Genomic DNA, 18,224 nt, shown 5'->3' on the forward strand with positions numbered 1-18,224 from the left:
ATGGGAAGGCTGCCTCTCTGTAAAATTCAAATCATAGAAATTACTCACCTCTGGGGCCTGGGGCACCTTACATGTAGAATACTTCGCTTCCTGTCAATCCATAATATCATTTGGGATCTTTTTTTCTTTTTTGCGTAAGTCATCAAGCTAAGCTAAAGTTTTCATCTGGTGCATTGTTTTTCTTTGTGTTTCTTCAGGTGAAATATGCTGTAAGGATATTATTTAAAATAGATAACAGTAAATCATGCAAATGCTTTTTTTAAAGATTTTGGAATTCTTACATTTGTTTCACAGTAAATTTAACCTTGGTGGTTTCTGTTGATGTCTGGGGTTCAGAATGGAGTTAAGTTATCTGGTAGGAGGATATTTAACAAGCTCCCATGTAACATAAAGTAAGAGCCCCTGCCAATTTGATGCAAAATTTGAAACATACTTTTCTAGCCACTCTTTCTACAATATATCTGAATATTTAGATTCAAATATAGAAAATTTCTGTTAGCTTCATGGCAAGTAGCACTGTAGATGTGAAGTTGCATGACAAGCAGTAATTTACTGTAAATAGGATTCAGTGTTTACATATGCAAGCCATTATTTTCTTCAAAAAATACCATAGTAATCAAATAATATTATATTGCTAGCAGCATATAAACAGCAGCTATCTAGTGTATCTGAGGAGGTATAAGCATCTTTTAAAGTAGCAGATTCTAATTTACTTGATTAAATTTAGTTGGCATAACAATGAACAGTATTAAACAATGAAAAGTCTGCACCCTCCTACACGAACCTGTTTATGGGTCTACTAGAAAATTTTTCACTAGCCTCCCAAAATACCAAACCTCTAGTTTGGCTCAGGTTCATTGATGATATCTTCATGATCTGGACTGATGGCTAAAACACCCTGTCCTCATTCCTTCACAACCTTAACACTTTCCCTCCCATTCACTTCACCTGGTCCTCCTCAACCCCGCATGCCACCTTCCTTGACACTGATATCCGCCTCTTTGATGGTGCTATCCACACCTCTGTCCACATTAAACCCACCAACCACCCTCAGTGTCCACATTCCAACAACTGTCATCCTTTCCACACCAAAAAAATTCTCCCATACTGTCTGGTCACCTGGGGAAGCATATCTGCAGTGATAAGAACTCTTTTGCCCAGTATGTTGAAGGTCTCACTAAGGCCTTCACAGACAGGCAGTATTGCCTAGACCTAGTCTGCAAATAGATCTATCTCCCATGCCATTTCCCCACACACCCCCAATCCTTCCCACCATCCCCAATAAACAGCTACAAAGGCGTGCCCCCTTCATCACCCAGTACTGTCCTGGACTGGAACTGCTAAATCATATCTTTCATCAGGGCTTTGATTGCCTATTATCATACCCTTAAATGAAAGATGTCTTACGCAAGATCTTTCACAGCCTCCTAAAGTGATATTCCACCCACTCAACTTCCACAACATCCTTGTCCATTCCTATGCCATTCCCAATCCCAACCCTTTTCCACAGGGACCATACCCCTGTGGAAGACCCAGGAGCAAGACCTAACCAATCCAAATACCAAATACTTCCTATTCCAATTGTGTCATAAGCTTATTCTTCCTGACCAAGGCCAGGCCACATGTGAAAGCACCCATGTCACATACCAGCTCTGTTGCAATCATTGCACAGTTTTTTGCATTCATATAAACATCAACTAGTTGTCCACCAGGATGAACATCCACCACCAAACTATGGCCAAGGGCAAATTAGACTGCCCTGTAGCCCAGCATGCTGCTGAAAATAACATGTTTGATTTCAATAACTGCCTCACAACTCAGACCATCTCAATCCTCCCCTCCATCACCAGCTTTTCTGAATTGTGCAGATGGGAGTTATCTTTAAACACATTCTCAGCTCCTGAAATCACCCCAGGCTCAACCTATGGTAACCCACTGTACCCAAACTCTCCACCCAAAAGTTTCCACACCCTTTGTCCTGTCACCTCCTTGCTATTCACATCTCCTCACTCTCATTGTGAACCAATCTCTGTCAATGCCCCACCCAACTTTCCCCTTCCCTGCTCCTCTTTCCTCCCTCCCCACACCCATTTCCCTGCCTCACAGCCTCTCAGCTCTGTGTCTATTGGCAGTCTTGTTATGCCTCCATCTAACCCCTGCACATTCTGCCAGATAGTGCTCTTCTCTCCCTCCACCCATGCCCTGCTATCCCTGGCCCATCCCCTCCATAGTGCTGCTTTCATTCATGTGACAGTTGCATTCCTGTCTGAGTTGTCAGAAATGGTGGTCACATGTGCATGAAATATGCTTTCTTGCGTGAATGAATGTAAGGATGTGTGTTTCCTTTTCTAAAGGAGACTTTAACCAAAAACTAAATGCACAACATTCTTTTCATTGTTCCTGTCTGCAACTCAGTGTGTCATGTTTATGCTAGCAGCAGTCTATCCTTATCCTTATTTTGATGTACAGTATTGAGTAGTATAGTGGTAGTGTATAGTCAGTACTATACACAGACTATTTTCTATCATTTCCTTGTCTTTTGGTAATGTTTATCATGTTTCATTTCACATCCTTGAAAGTCTCCTAAGTGTCATCTATAAAACATGATGAGTGAATGTGCAAAATAAAGAATGAAGTTATTAAGTTCCATCTTTATACATAAATGAATACAGTGTAGAAGAGTTTTGTTTATTGTTGATTTTATTGTAGACAGAATGGATATTTTTAAATAGAATTATTAAAGTTGAGCTTTGCTTTCTTTCTTGATATTAAAATCCACTACAAAGCTAGACACTTACTTTGCAGTTATCATTGACAGTTGTTTTATATTCAACAGCATTTAATGAACAGTATCTGGCTGCTCTGAAGACAATTGTCAGAGTGTAACAGTAAGGCATTGTAAGCGCTTTCTTACGTTCTTAAATACCATACATTCTTATGGCAATGTCAATCTAGTTTCCCATTATAACAGTTAAGAGAAAACAGAAATCAAAGTGGGCAGACATTATGCTGACATCTGTAATCAGTGTATTATATGTAAAATAGAGAGATCAAGTTGTATCATGGACTGAAGATTGCTTTAGAAACAAAACTGTTGGGTCATTTACTGTGAGATAAAAAAAGGATAAAAACACATTCTGTATAGAAAAGAAGAAACACAAAGAATAAAACAGAAGGAGTAAATTGTCCATGCAGTGCAGTAAAGTAATCCCTTGTAGTAGCACCACATAAGTCCATGATGGATCACTCTTGGTAGCTCCTGATGTAGGTGAAGAAAAGATTTTCAAAGCAGATTTGTAGCTTCTGTAGTACTGTAGTTATAAATTTTATCTCCTGAGATGCTTGGTGAGTGTCCAGAGATTGCGACTTCCATAACATTTTGCTATGAACCAAAAGAGGAACGGTATAAAACAGTGTTATTTTTGTTCCTAGTTAAACAACTGAACTATCTGTCAAAACAATGCAAATACTGATTTCTGCTATGTGTTTTAGAATGTTTTTGTCAGTGGCATCAATCTTTGTTCTTTTTAAGCACTTGATTATGCCTGTTTCTTTGAAGTACTTGTTTATGTTGCTGGGTAAGCATAGTTAAAAAAGTGTTGGTCTAATAGGAAAAGAACTCTCTACATATTTCGCATCATCCAGGCAACAAGTTGTAACAGAATTCTTATAACTTGAGCATTAGATATATGTACATAATCAAGTTGCATTGATGTTTAATCATCATCAATGAAGTAAAAACTATTTTCAGATCCAACAGTGGAATGTTTGATTTTGCCTAATGGCTTTTATCCTACAATCCTATTTCCAAATAAGACATAGTAAGATCTTTGCAAAGAACATAGCTGTTTTATGACAATATTATGAAAAGGATATAGTGGAGATGTTGAGTCACAGATAGGCACAACAAAAAGGCAATCAAACAAGTAAGCTTTTGGCCAGAAGAGGCTTCTTCTGAAAAACAGGCAACATACATACCCACACTCATGCAAAAGCAACTCATACACACATGACCACTGTTTCTGCCTGCCAAGACCAGACTGCGAGCAGATGTGAATGATGGGAGAAGCAATCTGAGTGGTGGGGGTAAGAAAGAGGCTGGGGCAGGGAGGGGAAGGGACAGCAGAGAGTGGATGGGGGACAGTAAAGTGCTGTACATGGGAGCATACAGGGGTGAGGTGGAGAGAGAGTAGGGCAGCTAGGTACAGGCAGGAGGTTAGATGTAGTATGGGGGAGTTGGGGGGGGGGGGGGGAGGGAGAGGGGGGACAGTGGAAAGGGAGAGAAGTAAAAGACTGTGGGTGCATTTGTGGAAGAGAGGTCTGTGTAATACTGGGGTAGGAACAGGGAAGAGGACAAGTGGGTGAAGAACAATGACTAATGAAGGCGGAGGCTAGGAAGGTTATGTGAACATAGGATATGGTGCAGGAAGAGTTCCCAACTGTGCAATTCACAAACGTTGGTATTAGTAGGAGGGATCCAGATGACACAGGTTGTAAAGCAATCATTAAAATGCATAATGTTGAATTGGGCAGCATGCTCAGCAACTGGGTGGTCCAGCTGTTTCCTGGCCACAGTTATTCAATTGCACCAGACCTGGGTAGTACTGAGACATGAGGGTAATGATGCTCTGTGGCCAGACAGTGGAACATTGGGAGGTGGCAGGTGACGGGAAAGGTAAGCCATTGGAGATCTGTTTCTATGCAAGGATGGGAGGGTAATTATGGTGTGTGAAGCCCTGAGTGAGCCCCTAGGTATATTTCAAGAGGGACTGCTCATCACTACAAATGTGATGGCCACAGGTAGCTACACTGTATGAAAGGAACTTCTTGGTGTAGAATGGGTGGGTGGCAGCTGGTATTGCTGGTAGTTGTTAGGTGTGATATGGACGGAGGCACTCCTGTAACCATCTTTGAGCTGGAGATCAGCATCAAGGAAGGCAGCTTGTTTGACTTACGAGGACCAGGGGAGGCAAATGGGGCTGAAAGTGTTGAGGTTCTGGAGCAGTGCGGATAGGGTGTCCTCACCTTTGATCCAGATCACGAAGATGTCCATGTGAGCAGTTTGGGATTCTGGGTGGGAAGAAAGGTTTCCTCAAGATGGTCCATGATAAGGTTGGCATAGGATGGTGCCATGCAGGAGCCAATAGCCATACCCTAGATTTGTTTGTAGGTGATGTCTTCAAAGGATAATTAACTGTGAGTTAGGATATATTAGGTCATGGTTACCAGGAAGGACATTGTAATTTTGGAATCCATCAGGTGTTAAGTAAGGTAGTGTTCAGTAGCAGTAATGCAATGGGCATTAGGGGTGTTAGCATAAAGGAAGGTGGCATCAATAGTGATGAGCAGGGCACTGTGTAGTAAAGGAATAGGAACTGTAGAGAATTGCTAGAGGAAATGTTTGCTATCTTTTATAAAGAAGGGTAGGTTGCAGGGTAGGCTGAAGGTGTTAGTCTAGGAGAACAGAGATTCTCTCAATGGAGGACGATAACTGGCCACAGTGAGGTGTCCTGGGTGGTCGGGTTTATGGACTTTAGGAAGCATTTAGAACGTTGGAGTTTGGAAAGTGGTAGGGGTGAGGAGAGAGATAGACATTAAGAGAGGTTCTGGAATGGGCCTAAGAGTTTGAGGAGGAACTGGCTACCTATTAATTTTTTGGAATGGAGTAACTGTATCAGGGTTTGTAGGTGAGGTACCTGACAGCTGGCAGAGTCCTTGAGTCCTTGTGCTAGGTGTCCCTTGTGGTTCAAAACAATAGTTGTACAGCCTTTGTCAGCAGGTAGGACTATAAGGTCAGGATTAGTTTTTAAGTCGTGCATTGTTCTATGACAGATAACTACTAATTGCTGTCTTCTTGGTAAAACATGTTATCACTCTGTTCTGCACAATGCTCTGAAATTTTAAAAATTTAATTTTTTAGAATCTATAGTATTATTCTCATAATTATTCAACAAATATATTATTTGTGAAATACTGTTTAGTTTGAATAACATAAGATGCCTGGCACTGTTAATGATAAATAAAAATAAATATTAATCATACACATATCATGCATTGTACCTTTTTCTCACTTTACTTGATATTAGAACATAATCTTCTCTGCCTCTTGTGACAGTTTGTTACTTGAATGTTTTGCTATATAGATCAAATTCCAGTGTAGTGTCTTTCAAATGTAAACTCAAGTATTTTGGTCTTCTCCCCCACCCCTCCCTCCCCCCTCCCTACCCACTCCCTCATATGCAATCAGCTTACCAGTATTAATTCTTCATTAATACAAATTATGTTTCTGTATACCAGTTGCACGAAGAAAGTAGTGGGCTCGTATCATATCTGGTTTCTGAAAAACATATCTCTAATCTATTTTGAATCTTCAGTTTTTTTGTCAATTGCTTAATGATAACCATACTATGTTACAGTTACATCCAACTCATGGGGGTAAAAGATGTCCAAGTAAACGCACGAGAACAAAACCATGTCGAAAAGGACGTTGTGGTTAGTAACTTCATTTTCTCTTGACAACTTCTTTACCATTACATTCTTTAAACTATCTGTCTGAGATTATGTCATAAATTTTTGTTTAAAAAATTATTGCTTATCATATAAAAACCTATTACTGTACTGTGAAATTCATAATTGTTATAAGTGTATGGAATAATCATTTGTGGCTTAGTGGATAAGTACCATTCCACAGACCCAGGTTCAATCTGTTGTCAGTCAAAAGATATTTTAATCATACTTACCATGGCAATTGCCAGTGATAATGGGTTGTGTATGTGTAAAATTCCAAGCTGCATCATGGCCCAGATTCTACAGTACACAGAATGTTCCCTACCAGTTGGCTTGGCAAGACAGCTCTTATGTTGGAGAAAGACACCAACATGTTACCTCTAATAACATAATCCATATTACTATAATAAATGCAAAAGTAGCTCTGTCTCCCATGTTTTCTTGACTAGACTGTTGAACTGGTTTTGGTGAAATTTGGTGTGGAGAAAGCTTTGAGCATAAGGAAGAAAATAGGCTAGTTTAGGAAGTAGTAAATATATACTGATTTGAAGAATGTTAGGCAAATTAGGAAAAAATTACTCTTTGAAAAAACTGTTCACTCATTGAGTTTTGAACTTTATGTTGTTTTTGAAAAGGCAATAGTGTTCAATGGAATGAATACAGTGCTTATGCAATTCTCAATGTGTCTGATCCATACTTCCATACTAATATTATTACATATGAAAGTAACTATGTCTATTATGCTTTCACAACTAAACTGCTGAACTGATTTTAATGAAATATGGTATGGGAATAGCTTGAATACTGAGGAAGAACATAGAGTACTTAAAATAAAACAAAGAGAAACCAACCCCTAAGAGGATGAGGGAAGGCATGAAACATCTTTTTTTTGCATCAGTGAATATAAATCACATTTAAAAATTGTCAGATTTGTTGCATAAAGAAGACATTGTATAATGTATAGCTACTTCAATAGCACAGTGAATAGATGAGTGCTGCCACACTGCACATTGTGGAAGTTGGAAGGGGGTGGGGGCACATCAGGAACTGTGCTATGAGAGGGCAGCTAATGTTATTGCACATACAACAGCTTACTTATTCACAATTACTCACCGTAAAAAAACTGCTGATACGCAAGTACAGCCACAGGTGGCTTACATAAAGTATTGTGGTATTCAAAACAAATTTTAGGTTGTTTTATTCTGTCAGTTTAACAATTTAAATTATGAAAGAGTAAGACCATTTTAACTTCACAGCCGAAAGAATGCGGCTCTTAAAATTAAATAAGTTTGTTGTACCTTTTGATTACGGTCACTGAGAATTCTGCCTGCAAGTCACTTGTGGAGAAAGTATTACTGAAAAAATTTTGTCACCTAAAGTCTTCTGAATGCACATAGAAATTATCAGAAGAAATAATACATTTGATGTCAGGCATCATTTACAAATCACATCTACTGAATTTGAGAGGGAAATGGTAGGACATACAAGCTGCGACTTTTGCAAAAGAGATTTTGTTGTAGAACTGACTGATAGCAGTATCTATGTGAGATGCACCTTGGTAAACAAGTTTCTGGACAGTTTAAATCTCAAAATGAGAACATACAAGAAGGATATAAATTGCTATGTTCTCATTTACCTAGTCTGATTTCCCAAAACTACACAAAACTTAAATGTGAACTACTGGTTGTGGACTGGAACGCTCCTCTTCTCAAATATTTGTCTTTGCTGTAATTGATATGCCATATTCTTTGATGTAGTATTGATACATATACCACTGAAGCATGAGACTCAGCAAATAATTACAAGCATAAGACAATAAATGAGCTATAAACATCAGTTTACCACGTACCACATTTAAATTACATGCACATATTTTGCCAGCAGATAGTATCACATGGATGCTTGTTGTGGGGGCTGTGAAACATTGCATAGTAAACAGTGCATGGTTGGAGGATGCACCTCAAAAGTGTATTAAAGCAGGACAGCATGAAATCTTCCGATTTCTGTGGACCAAAGGAATATCTATAGAAGAAGTGCATTTTGAAATGCATCTCACTCATTGTGACAACTGTTTATTACAGAAACCTGTGTTCATTTGAATCCATGAGTTTATTAAGGAAAGACAGAGAATCAGAGATCACGAGTGTTTTGGCTGCCCTGTGGTTGTGGCAACTGGAACCACAGTGCAGTGTGTGGAACAGATCATTTGCAATGACCTGCCATCATGATCAATGATGTAGCACATGCTATAGGCTGTGCAGCTGGAACTGCTCACAACATTAAGTGCAAGCTATTTAAGTTTTGTAAAGTTTATGCATGGTGGGTGCCCTGCATGTTCACTCAGGAACACAAAATGAACAGAATTGGTCTATCATTGCAGCAATTTGTTCCATGCTCTGAAGAAGTAAAAGACTTCATAGCATAAGCAGCTACAGAGGACAAGTCATGGCTTCACCACTTTTAACAAGAAAGCAAACAGTCATCCATGGAAAAGAAACATTCCACCAACCCAGCAACAAAAATGCCCAAGGCCATTCCATCGGCCTGCAAGGTAATACCTTATTTTTGAGACATGCAAGGGATCATCCTGACTAAATTCATGCCTCACAGTGAGACCATGAATGTTGGGTTACATTGCAGTGCTCTGTGGGAACTCTGAGAGTCAATTTGCTGATAATGACCTGGCCTCTTGCAAAAGGGAGTGGTTCTTCTGGACGATAATATCTGTTGTCGCATGACAAGACAAACACAGGAGCTGTTATGAACAGTTCATTGGGAATAGTTGGAACATCCACCGTACAGTCCTGATGTAGCCCTCAGTGACTTTTATCTGTATGGGCCCCTAAAATGTCATTTGGATTGCCCAAATTTTGAAAACGATGATGCCATAGCAGAATGGTTACACATTAGTTCTGACAGCAACCAAAATATTCCCTTGCTGCCAACTATCAAGGGCTTATAAAGACATGGGATATGTGTCTGATTGTATAAAGTGAATCTATAGGAATATGAAATGACTTTCAGGAAGTTACACTGATTATCATTGCCTCTATCCTGTTTTGCATCAAATTTATTGCCTTTCCCACATAACTTACAACCAGATAAGGAAAATAAGTAAGTAAGCTATGCACAGAAAGATACTTTGTTTCTCTATGCTTTGAACAAATATCTGGGCTATGTGGAGGGTACTTGATCATCTTCCATTTGAAATTTAATTGTGTTGATTTATCTCACTGATAGCACAAGGGTGCATGTTGTCATTCAAGAGCAGTAAATGTATTAGAAATAAATTTTATCTTGGAATAGTTACAGAGAATTCAGAAATTATCAGCTCTAATAGTGGGGACAAAATTATCATGCCATTCAACATCTTTGTTACTGAAATCATTTAATGTTAGAGCCTTTCTCTGCATTTTGTGTTGGTGGTTAACATATGTGGTATCTGACAAATATCCTGTGGTTACACAAAATTAAGTAATGAATTCCATGTAAACAAACAGTTGCAGCTGTTTTAATGTATAGTTTCTCTTCTGATTGCGTGGATAAACTATTCAACCCATTGTACAACCTCCTCCATGGCAGTCACCACTGGCCAGCTAAATCCAGTATTTGTGTTCAGTGCAAGGTCAATCTAGAAAGAACTTCTGCACTCAACAGTTAACAGATTGATATGACAGAGATTTCTTAACTATCACGTGAAGCATTTACCTGTTAATATCTGGTTCCATGTCTCTTCATGACAAAAATCATATCACAGAATACTGCACAGGAACTGTACACTAGTCAGAAAAACTACATATTTTCAGCTGATGTTTTATGTTTGTAAACATGGAGCACTGCATGTGAAATTCCACCAGTTGCTACCATGTGCCTCGTCAAACTTGTAGTACATCAATTTGTAATTTATTCAAAAAAAGAATTGATAATATGTTTTAGGAAACTGTTTTACATTATCAAATGACAAAGCATTGATTTATAAAAATGCTGCCCAGGGCTCAGAACAAAAATAATTCTGCAAAAGAGTATTTAGTCAAACATGCAAACCCAGACACAAGAGCCTGCGCAGTAGTTAGGCATAGACCAACCGTGGGCTCCAAGCAGGTCCATCTGTGAACGATGCTTGCACTTGTCCAAAGTCTGTGCTGAGGTAGAGCCATTAAGGTGGATTGGTAATGCACAAGGCAGCTCTTTAAGGTCCCCTCATATGACACTGTTATCATCTTTTTTGTCGTCTGAGTTTTGAGCATTCTGATAAGCCACCCAGTTTCTGAGTTTGATGGTGGTGGAATGGAATGGTGATCATGTGTTGGATGCTATTACAGTTACAAAATCTCTCAAATTCACATGAAACAAATTATAGGTCATTGTCTGATTCTGTAATGTTGGCTGCTCCTTCTATGGCAAATATGTTCACTAGGGCCCTGTTTATGAAGTGGGTGTTCACAGAAGACATCCAGGTCACAAAGCAAAAATTGGAGAGATCACTCACCACCAATAGCCACATTGCACCTTTGAATGGTTTTGCTCCCAAGTGTGCTCTGGTTTCAGTCATGAAGAAAAATGCTGTTATGGGGCTGGCTTATTCTGGGTGCACATTTAACAGGAGCAGACCATTCTAGTTATCTCTTTGTTGATCCTTGCATAGTATATGTAGTGATGTGCCAACCCATTTATACAAATCCTCTCCTAATGTCACTAGTGAAGGAGCTGCAGGATTTGTGCATGGTGTGTGAGTAGTTCCAGCATGAGGACACTGTTCTGACATTTAGAAGACATCAAAGGGAGAAGAAGGTGCGATAGGTCGGGTCTGCTGATTTTGGGTAACTGCTCTGACAACCCTTGCTGAATTGATGTCAACAACCTGCAAAGTTATATGTCCCATTTCTCAGATTGGTCTGCTGCTTTAAAATTCACCTAATGCTAGTTGCATCTTGTCATTCAGTTGAAAGATTATGCACCTTTATGTCAAGTCCTTTGTCTGGTCTCATGGGTACATGTGACAAAATACTGGCATTGCAAGGAGGTGGGCCTGTAATGAATGTTACAATAGTTACTGGAAAGAAACAATGCCATGACTGTAATTGTTGTGCCATTTTCTGTGGGAGCTTTGTCAAAGGTTGAAAATGGAAATAATCAGCTTGTTGTCTGTGATTAGAAGGAATTTAGTGCCATATAAGTTAAGGCAGAACTTTTGTACAATGTAACTAATAGCCAGTGGCTCCTTTTCTATTTGGCAATGGTTGCCTGTGCCACTTACAGTGGTTGAAATAGAATACAGCTGGCCACTCAGTCCCATCTTCACTAATCTGTTGCAATGCATCTGAGGTTAACATGAGCAGTTTGCAAGGTGCGGAGGTTGATGGGCAGGGGCCAGATCTCAAGCAACTGTTTAATTGCATAAAAGCCTTCTGATAGGCAGTAGACAACTAAAAATGACCCCCTCTTTTGAGTAGCTTCCTAAGTGGATGAGTTACATGGGCTGTGTCAGGTATAAGTTTTCCAATATATCTTAGTGTTCCTAGAAATGATTATTGTTCTTTCAGATTTGTGAGAGGTGACAAATAATATATTCCCTCGACATCCTCAATCATTTGTTTTTAATCCAGATTTACTTTGTATGTGTCCTAGGTGCTTAACACTAGGATTAAAGATACTGCATTAAACCCAATTGTAATGTAATTCATTAGATTGCAGTCTACCAAAAAGTGCTTGTAAATTTTTAAGGCATTGCTTTCACATAGCACCTGTTACAGTGATACCCCCCCTTGTCATTTACATGTTGAGAGTGTCTCTGGATAAGTTGTTACAAGTATCTTTGAAATATGGCTAGTGCAGTTAGGATTTCAGAAGGTAATCTGTTGTGTCTGTACATGCCATAAGGCATATTTATTATTAGGATCTGATGGGCTTCCATGATTACTGGCAGCTGTAAATAAGCAACTGCTGAATCTATTTCAGAGAAGTTTGCCAGTAGAGATCAGTACTACTTTGGGTATTAAAGGTAATGTTAAAGCCAACACACATAGATATTGATACATTAGGTTTCTTAAATGTGACTGTTGGGGATGCCCATTATCTGTAACGTGTGGGATAATCTCCATTCCTTGTAACCCGTCCAGTTTCAGTTTGACTACTTTCTGCCTTATGAATGGCATTCAAAGAGCTTTTCAAAACAAAAGCATTATTTACAGTTTTAAAGAAATATGAATTGCAAATTTTTGCGCAGCCCAGTTTAGGTTCACATTATTGTTTACCATCTCTAACATAGTGTTTCCATGTCACAGAATGATATAGTACGTAAGATTAGGTTTATATTCTCATTGTTCTGGAAACTGAATGGTGGAAACATTAAATTCAACAATGTTAGGGGCTGTAGGTGAAGCTATTGCTAAGAATATTAGTGCTGTACATACATTTCTGTAATTAGATTTCACCATAGTTTAGTCTCTGATAATTTCTGTTGGCTGAATGGCACCACCTGGCATGTGCTGATTGTAATGGTTGGGAGCCTGGTTGCTCTTGCTTGTCATTATTGATAACAGACTCAGCCACATTTTGATTTGCTAGTAATGGTGTCCAGCATGATTAATAACTGGTTAGAAGTTCTAGTGGCTGCTGTGGGAACCAGTCTCATTAAGTAGATTGGTGGATCCTAATCTGGCACTTCCACCCATAATTGCCCACATGCAAGGTGGCCAGATGTCCTCTCTTGTTGCTGTCATGGCATACTGCATTGGATAAGAGCAGTAGTGGTGGCTGTGCTTGTCATAATGTGCACATGACTTTCATGACATAACACTGCATTGTTTACTACAAAAGGTGTCTATTAACAAACCCCACTACGTAAAAGAGTAAGACTGACCACAATCCTTACAACAGTGGTTGAATCAAAGGTGAATCATCACTACATGAATTTGATGCCCATAATGTTCAGACAGCAAACTGTAGACATCAGAGAAGACAAAGTACTAGGATTTATGAGGATTTTGACTTTTGCATTAATTCGCAGAACTCACTATGACATGACAACAATATTTATTGATATTTGACAAATGGGGTTCAGTATCTCTTCACTGGCAATATAGCAAAAACCAACAGAAATAAACATCCACCTCTCCTTCAACTCATCAAAACTCGAGAAAAATAAAGCAAGTAGGAAAGGTAGTTGATCAGAATCTGCTATATTTTGTGTTAGATGTTGTAGCAGCTCCTTGTACCACAATAACTGATGTACCGGCAGTCATTATTGAAGTTGTTGCTATTGCAGCATAAATTCCTTATGATGCTGTTGTTTCTGCTATTGCTGTAGTTTTTCAGTGCCTGCTGCTGCTGCTACAACTCTTGTTGTTACTGCTGCTGTTGTAGCTTTTGTTACCATAATTTCAAGAATTCTTGATCTACACTCATAAGTCTGAGTGTTAATTGCCAATTTAGTAAATCTCAAGATAAGACATTGAAACAGTTTTTTTTTTTTTTTTTTTTTTTTTTTATGTGACTGATGAGAGCAATTTCACTGCAAACAATCACAAGTCCTATTCATGCACAGTTGTCAAAAGCAAACAAAAATACCCAAAATTAGAAATCAAAAAAGAGGCACTTTAGTGCACAATGTAAAATCCAGGATGGAATGTAACAATAGTATGAATAACAAAGTTGCTATTCACCATTTTTTGGAGATGCTAAGTCACAGATAGGCACAACAGAGAGACTCTCACAATTAAAGCTTTCAGCCATTAAGGCCTTCGACAACAATAGATGACACACACACACACACACACACACACACACACACACACCATTCATGCAAATGCAAGTCGCACACATGACTGCAGTCTCAAGCAACTGAAACCACACTGTGAGCAGCAGCACCTGTGTACGATGGGAATGGTGACTGGATGTGGACAAGGAGGAGACTGGGGAGGGGAGGAGGAGGAATAGTATGGTAGGGCTGGCAGACAGTGAAGTGCTCCAGGTTAGGCGTAGGGAGAGTTGGGGGGGGGGGGGGGGGGGAGTAGTGGAAAAGGACAGAAGTAAACAAATTGGATGTGATGTTGGAGTAACAGCTGCGTAGTGAACAGGGAAGGGGCCGTATGGGTGAGAACAGTGACTAACGAAGGTTGAGGCTGGGAAGGTTACAGGAATGTAGGATGTATTGCAGGAAAAGTTCCCACCTGCACAAAAAGCAGGTGTTGGTGGGAAGGATTCATATGGTAGAGGCTGTGAAACAGTCATTGAAATGAAGGATATCATGTTTGGCAGCACGTTCAGCAACAGAGTGGTCAACTTGTTTCTTGGCCACAGTTTGTTGGTGGCCATTCATGTAGACAGACAGCTTGTTGGTTGTCATGGATACATACCATGCGGCACAGTGATTGCAGCTTAGCTTGTAGATCACACGACTGGTTTCACAGGTAGCCCTGCCTGTGATGGTATAGGTGATGTTAGTGACTGGACTGGAGTAGGTGGTGGTGGTGGGAGGATACATGGGATGGCTCTTGCATCTAGGTCTATTACAGGGGTATGAGCCATGAGGTAAGGGATTGGGAACAGGGGTTGTGTAAGGATGGACAACTATATCGTGTAGGTTCGGTGGAGGGTGGAACACCACAGTGGGAGGGGTGGGAAGGATAGTGGGCAGGACATTTCTCAATTCAGTGCACGATAAGGGGTAATCGAAACCCTGGCAGAGAATATCATTCAGTTGCTCAATTCCTGGGTGGTACTGAGTTACAAGTGGAACGCTCCTTTGTGTCCAGACAGTGGGACTTTGGGAGGTGGTGGGAGTCTGAAAAGAAAAGGCACAGGAGATTTGTTTGTGTACAAGGTTGGAAGGATAACTATAGTCAGTGAAGGCTTCAGTGAGAACCTTCAGCATATTTTGAGAGGGTCTGCTCATCACTGCAGATGCAACGACCATGGGTGGCTAGGCTGTACGGAAGGTACTTCTTTGTGTGGAACTTATGGCAGCTGTTGAAGTGGAGGTATTGCTGGTGGTCAGTAGGTTTGATGTGGATGGAGGTACTGATGTAGCCATCTTTGAGATGGAGGTCAACATCTAGGGTGGTCACTTGTTGGGTTGAGTTGGACCAGGTGAAGCAAATGGGGGAGAAGTTGTTGGGGTTCTGGAGGAATGTGGATAGGGTGTCCTCATCTTTGATTCAGATAGCAAAGATGTCATCAATGAATCTGAACCAGGTGAGGTGTTTAGGATTCTGTGTTTTCAGGGAGGATTCCTCTGGATTGCTCATGAATAGGTTGGCATAGGATGGTGCCATGTGGGTGGCCATAGCCGTTGTTGGTAAGTAATGCTTTCAAAGGAGAAGTAATTGTTGATGAGGATATAGTTGGTCATGGAAACTAGGAAGAAGGTTGCATTGGGAAAGGTAGTGTTCAGTAGCGGTAAGGTCATGGACATTAGGAATGTTAGTATACAGGGAGGTGGCATCAATAGTGACAAGTAGGGCAGCATGTGGAACTGTGGAGAGTCAGTGGAGGAAATGGTTGGTATCTTTTATATCGGAGGGTAGGTTCCAGGTAAAAGGTTGAAGGTGTTGGTCCAAGAGATAAGAGATTCTCTCAGTGGGGGGCACAGTTTTATTTAACCATATGGCTAGGGCCCCCCGTCAGGCAGACCATTCGCCAGGTGCCGGTGTCTCAATTTGATGCCACTTTGGCGACCTGCAGTCAATGAGGATGATAGGATAATGAGGACAGCACAACACCTAGTCCCTGGGCAGAGGAAATTCCCTGACCCAGCCAGGAATCGCACCCAAGCCCAGAGGATGGACAATCCATCACGTTGACCAGTCAGCTACCGGGGTCAGACAGAGTCACAGTAACTGGCCACAACAGGGTGTCCTAGGTGGTTAGGTTTACGGACTTTAGGAAGCATTTAGAAGGTAGGAGTCCAGGGAGTGATAGGGGTGAGTAGAGCGGTGGACTTCAGGGAGAGGATTTGGGATGGGCCTAAGGTTTTGAGTAGTGACTCGAGATCCTGCTGAATATCTGGGATGGGGTCACTGTGGCAAGGTCTGTAGGTGGAAGTATCTGACAGCTGGCGGAGTCCTTACACCAGGTAATCCTTGCATTTCAAAACAACAGTGGTGGAGACTTTGCCCACAGATAGAATTATAAAGTTGGGATTTGTTTTTAAATCGTGGACTGCAGTTCTTTCTGAGGATTTAAGGTTAGTTTGCATGTTGAAGGATTTGGGGAATGATGGTGAGGCAAGGTTCAAGGTTAAGAAATTCTAGAAAGTTAGCAGGGAGTGATTTGGGGGCAATGGGGGTGGATCATTGTTGGATGGAGGAGTGAACTGGGTTGTGCAAGGTTCAGTTTTGGTCTTTGGTTAAGAATGATTGGTAGGGTTGGTGGCAAAAAAGTGTTGCCACTGTAGGGACTGGGAGAAGGAAGAGAAGCTCTTTAACAAGTCCTGCATGACTGAATTTGGGAGTGAGGCAGAAGGTGAGGCCTTTGGAAAGGACTGATATTCCTGTGGAGCTAAGGCTTCTGGAGGAAACATTGATGACTGTGTTGCAGATCTGTTTAGGTTCTGGATTCTGTGTGGTGGTGGGAGGGAGTTTCAGAGGGCGGGTAAGTGTATTAGGTCTGCGAGACAGGGTTTGTCAGCTATGAGGGGATGTAGGGGAGGTTTGGAGGTTGTTGTAGAGGTGGCTAGGGATAAGAAAATGTTTCTGTATTGACACGGATGGAAGGAGCAATGATCCATGGTGGTGAAAAAAAATGCGAGAAATTACATAAATGATGTAGAATGTCCAAAAAATTTCAAAAAATATCAATCTTGTTTCCCCCTTTTGCATCCATTTCATACTTTTTGTGAAATTTCACACGTATTTTAGTGTATCCCTCAACATACAAATTAACCTTACATTCACAGAAAGAACTCCAGTCCATCATCTAAAAATAAATCCTGACCTGCAGGCAAAGGCTCCCCCACTGTCGTTTTTCAACTGCAAGGATTACCTGGTGGAAGGACTCTCCCAGCTGTCAGATACTTCCACCTACAAACCTTGTCACAGTAGCCCCATCCCAGAAATCCAGCAGGATCTCCAGTCACTACTCAAAACCTTACGCCCATCCCATAACCTCTCCCTGTAGTCTATCTCTCTTCTCACATCTACCACTCCCTGCAATCCTAATTTCTACATGCTTTCTAAAGTCCATAAACCTAACTACCCAGGATGCACCATTGTGGCCAATTACTGTGCTCCCACTGCGAGAATCTCTACTCTCTCAGTCCAACACCTTCAACCTATTACCCAGAATCTAACCCCCCCCCCCCCCCCCATCCCTGAACCCTCCCCCAATATAAAAGATACCAACAATTTCCTCCACCGACACTCTCCACAGTTCCTCTCCCTTTACCACATAATGTCACCTCCCAGAACACTGACATTCGTAATGCTCGTGGCGTTACTGCTATTGAGTAATATATTTCCCAATGCCCCATGGATTCAAACCAACAAACTCCCTCTTAGTTGCAATGACCAACTATATCCTCACCCTCAATTACTTCTCCTTTGAAAACATTACCTACAAACAAATCCAGGTACAGCTATGGGCACCCGAATAGTAGCATCTTATGCCAACCTATTCATGGGCCATCTAGAGGAATCCTTCCTAAAAACCCAGAATCCTAAATGCCTCACCTGGTTCAGATTCATTGATGACATCTTTGCTATCTGGATTGAAGGTGA

The 18,224-nt window shown here is 40.7% G+C and overlaps 1 protein-coding gene across 4 annotated transcripts in view; it reads left to right on the top strand.

Annotated features, from left to right (window-relative positions):
* LOC126353778 (spondin-1-like) overlaps nt 1–18,224 on the top strand; it is a 577,109-nt gene that overhangs the window by 514,338 nt on the left and 44,547 nt on the right. For all 4 annotated transcript variants that reach the window (XM_050002859.1, XM_050002861.1, XM_050002863.1 and 1 more), the window contains one exon: nt 6,417–6,492. In XM_050002859.1, coding sequence (XP_049858816.1) covers nt 6,417–6,492 — 76 coding nt within the window. The remainder of the gene's footprint in view (nt 1–6,416; nt 6,493–18,224) is intronic.

This window comes from Schistocerca gregaria, chromosome 3 (genome assembly GCF_023897955.1).
Source record: "Schistocerca gregaria isolate iqSchGreg1 chromosome 3, iqSchGreg1.2, whole genome shotgun sequence".
Classification (NCBI taxonomy): domain Eukaryota; kingdom Metazoa; phylum Arthropoda; class Insecta; order Orthoptera; family Acrididae; genus Schistocerca; species Schistocerca gregaria.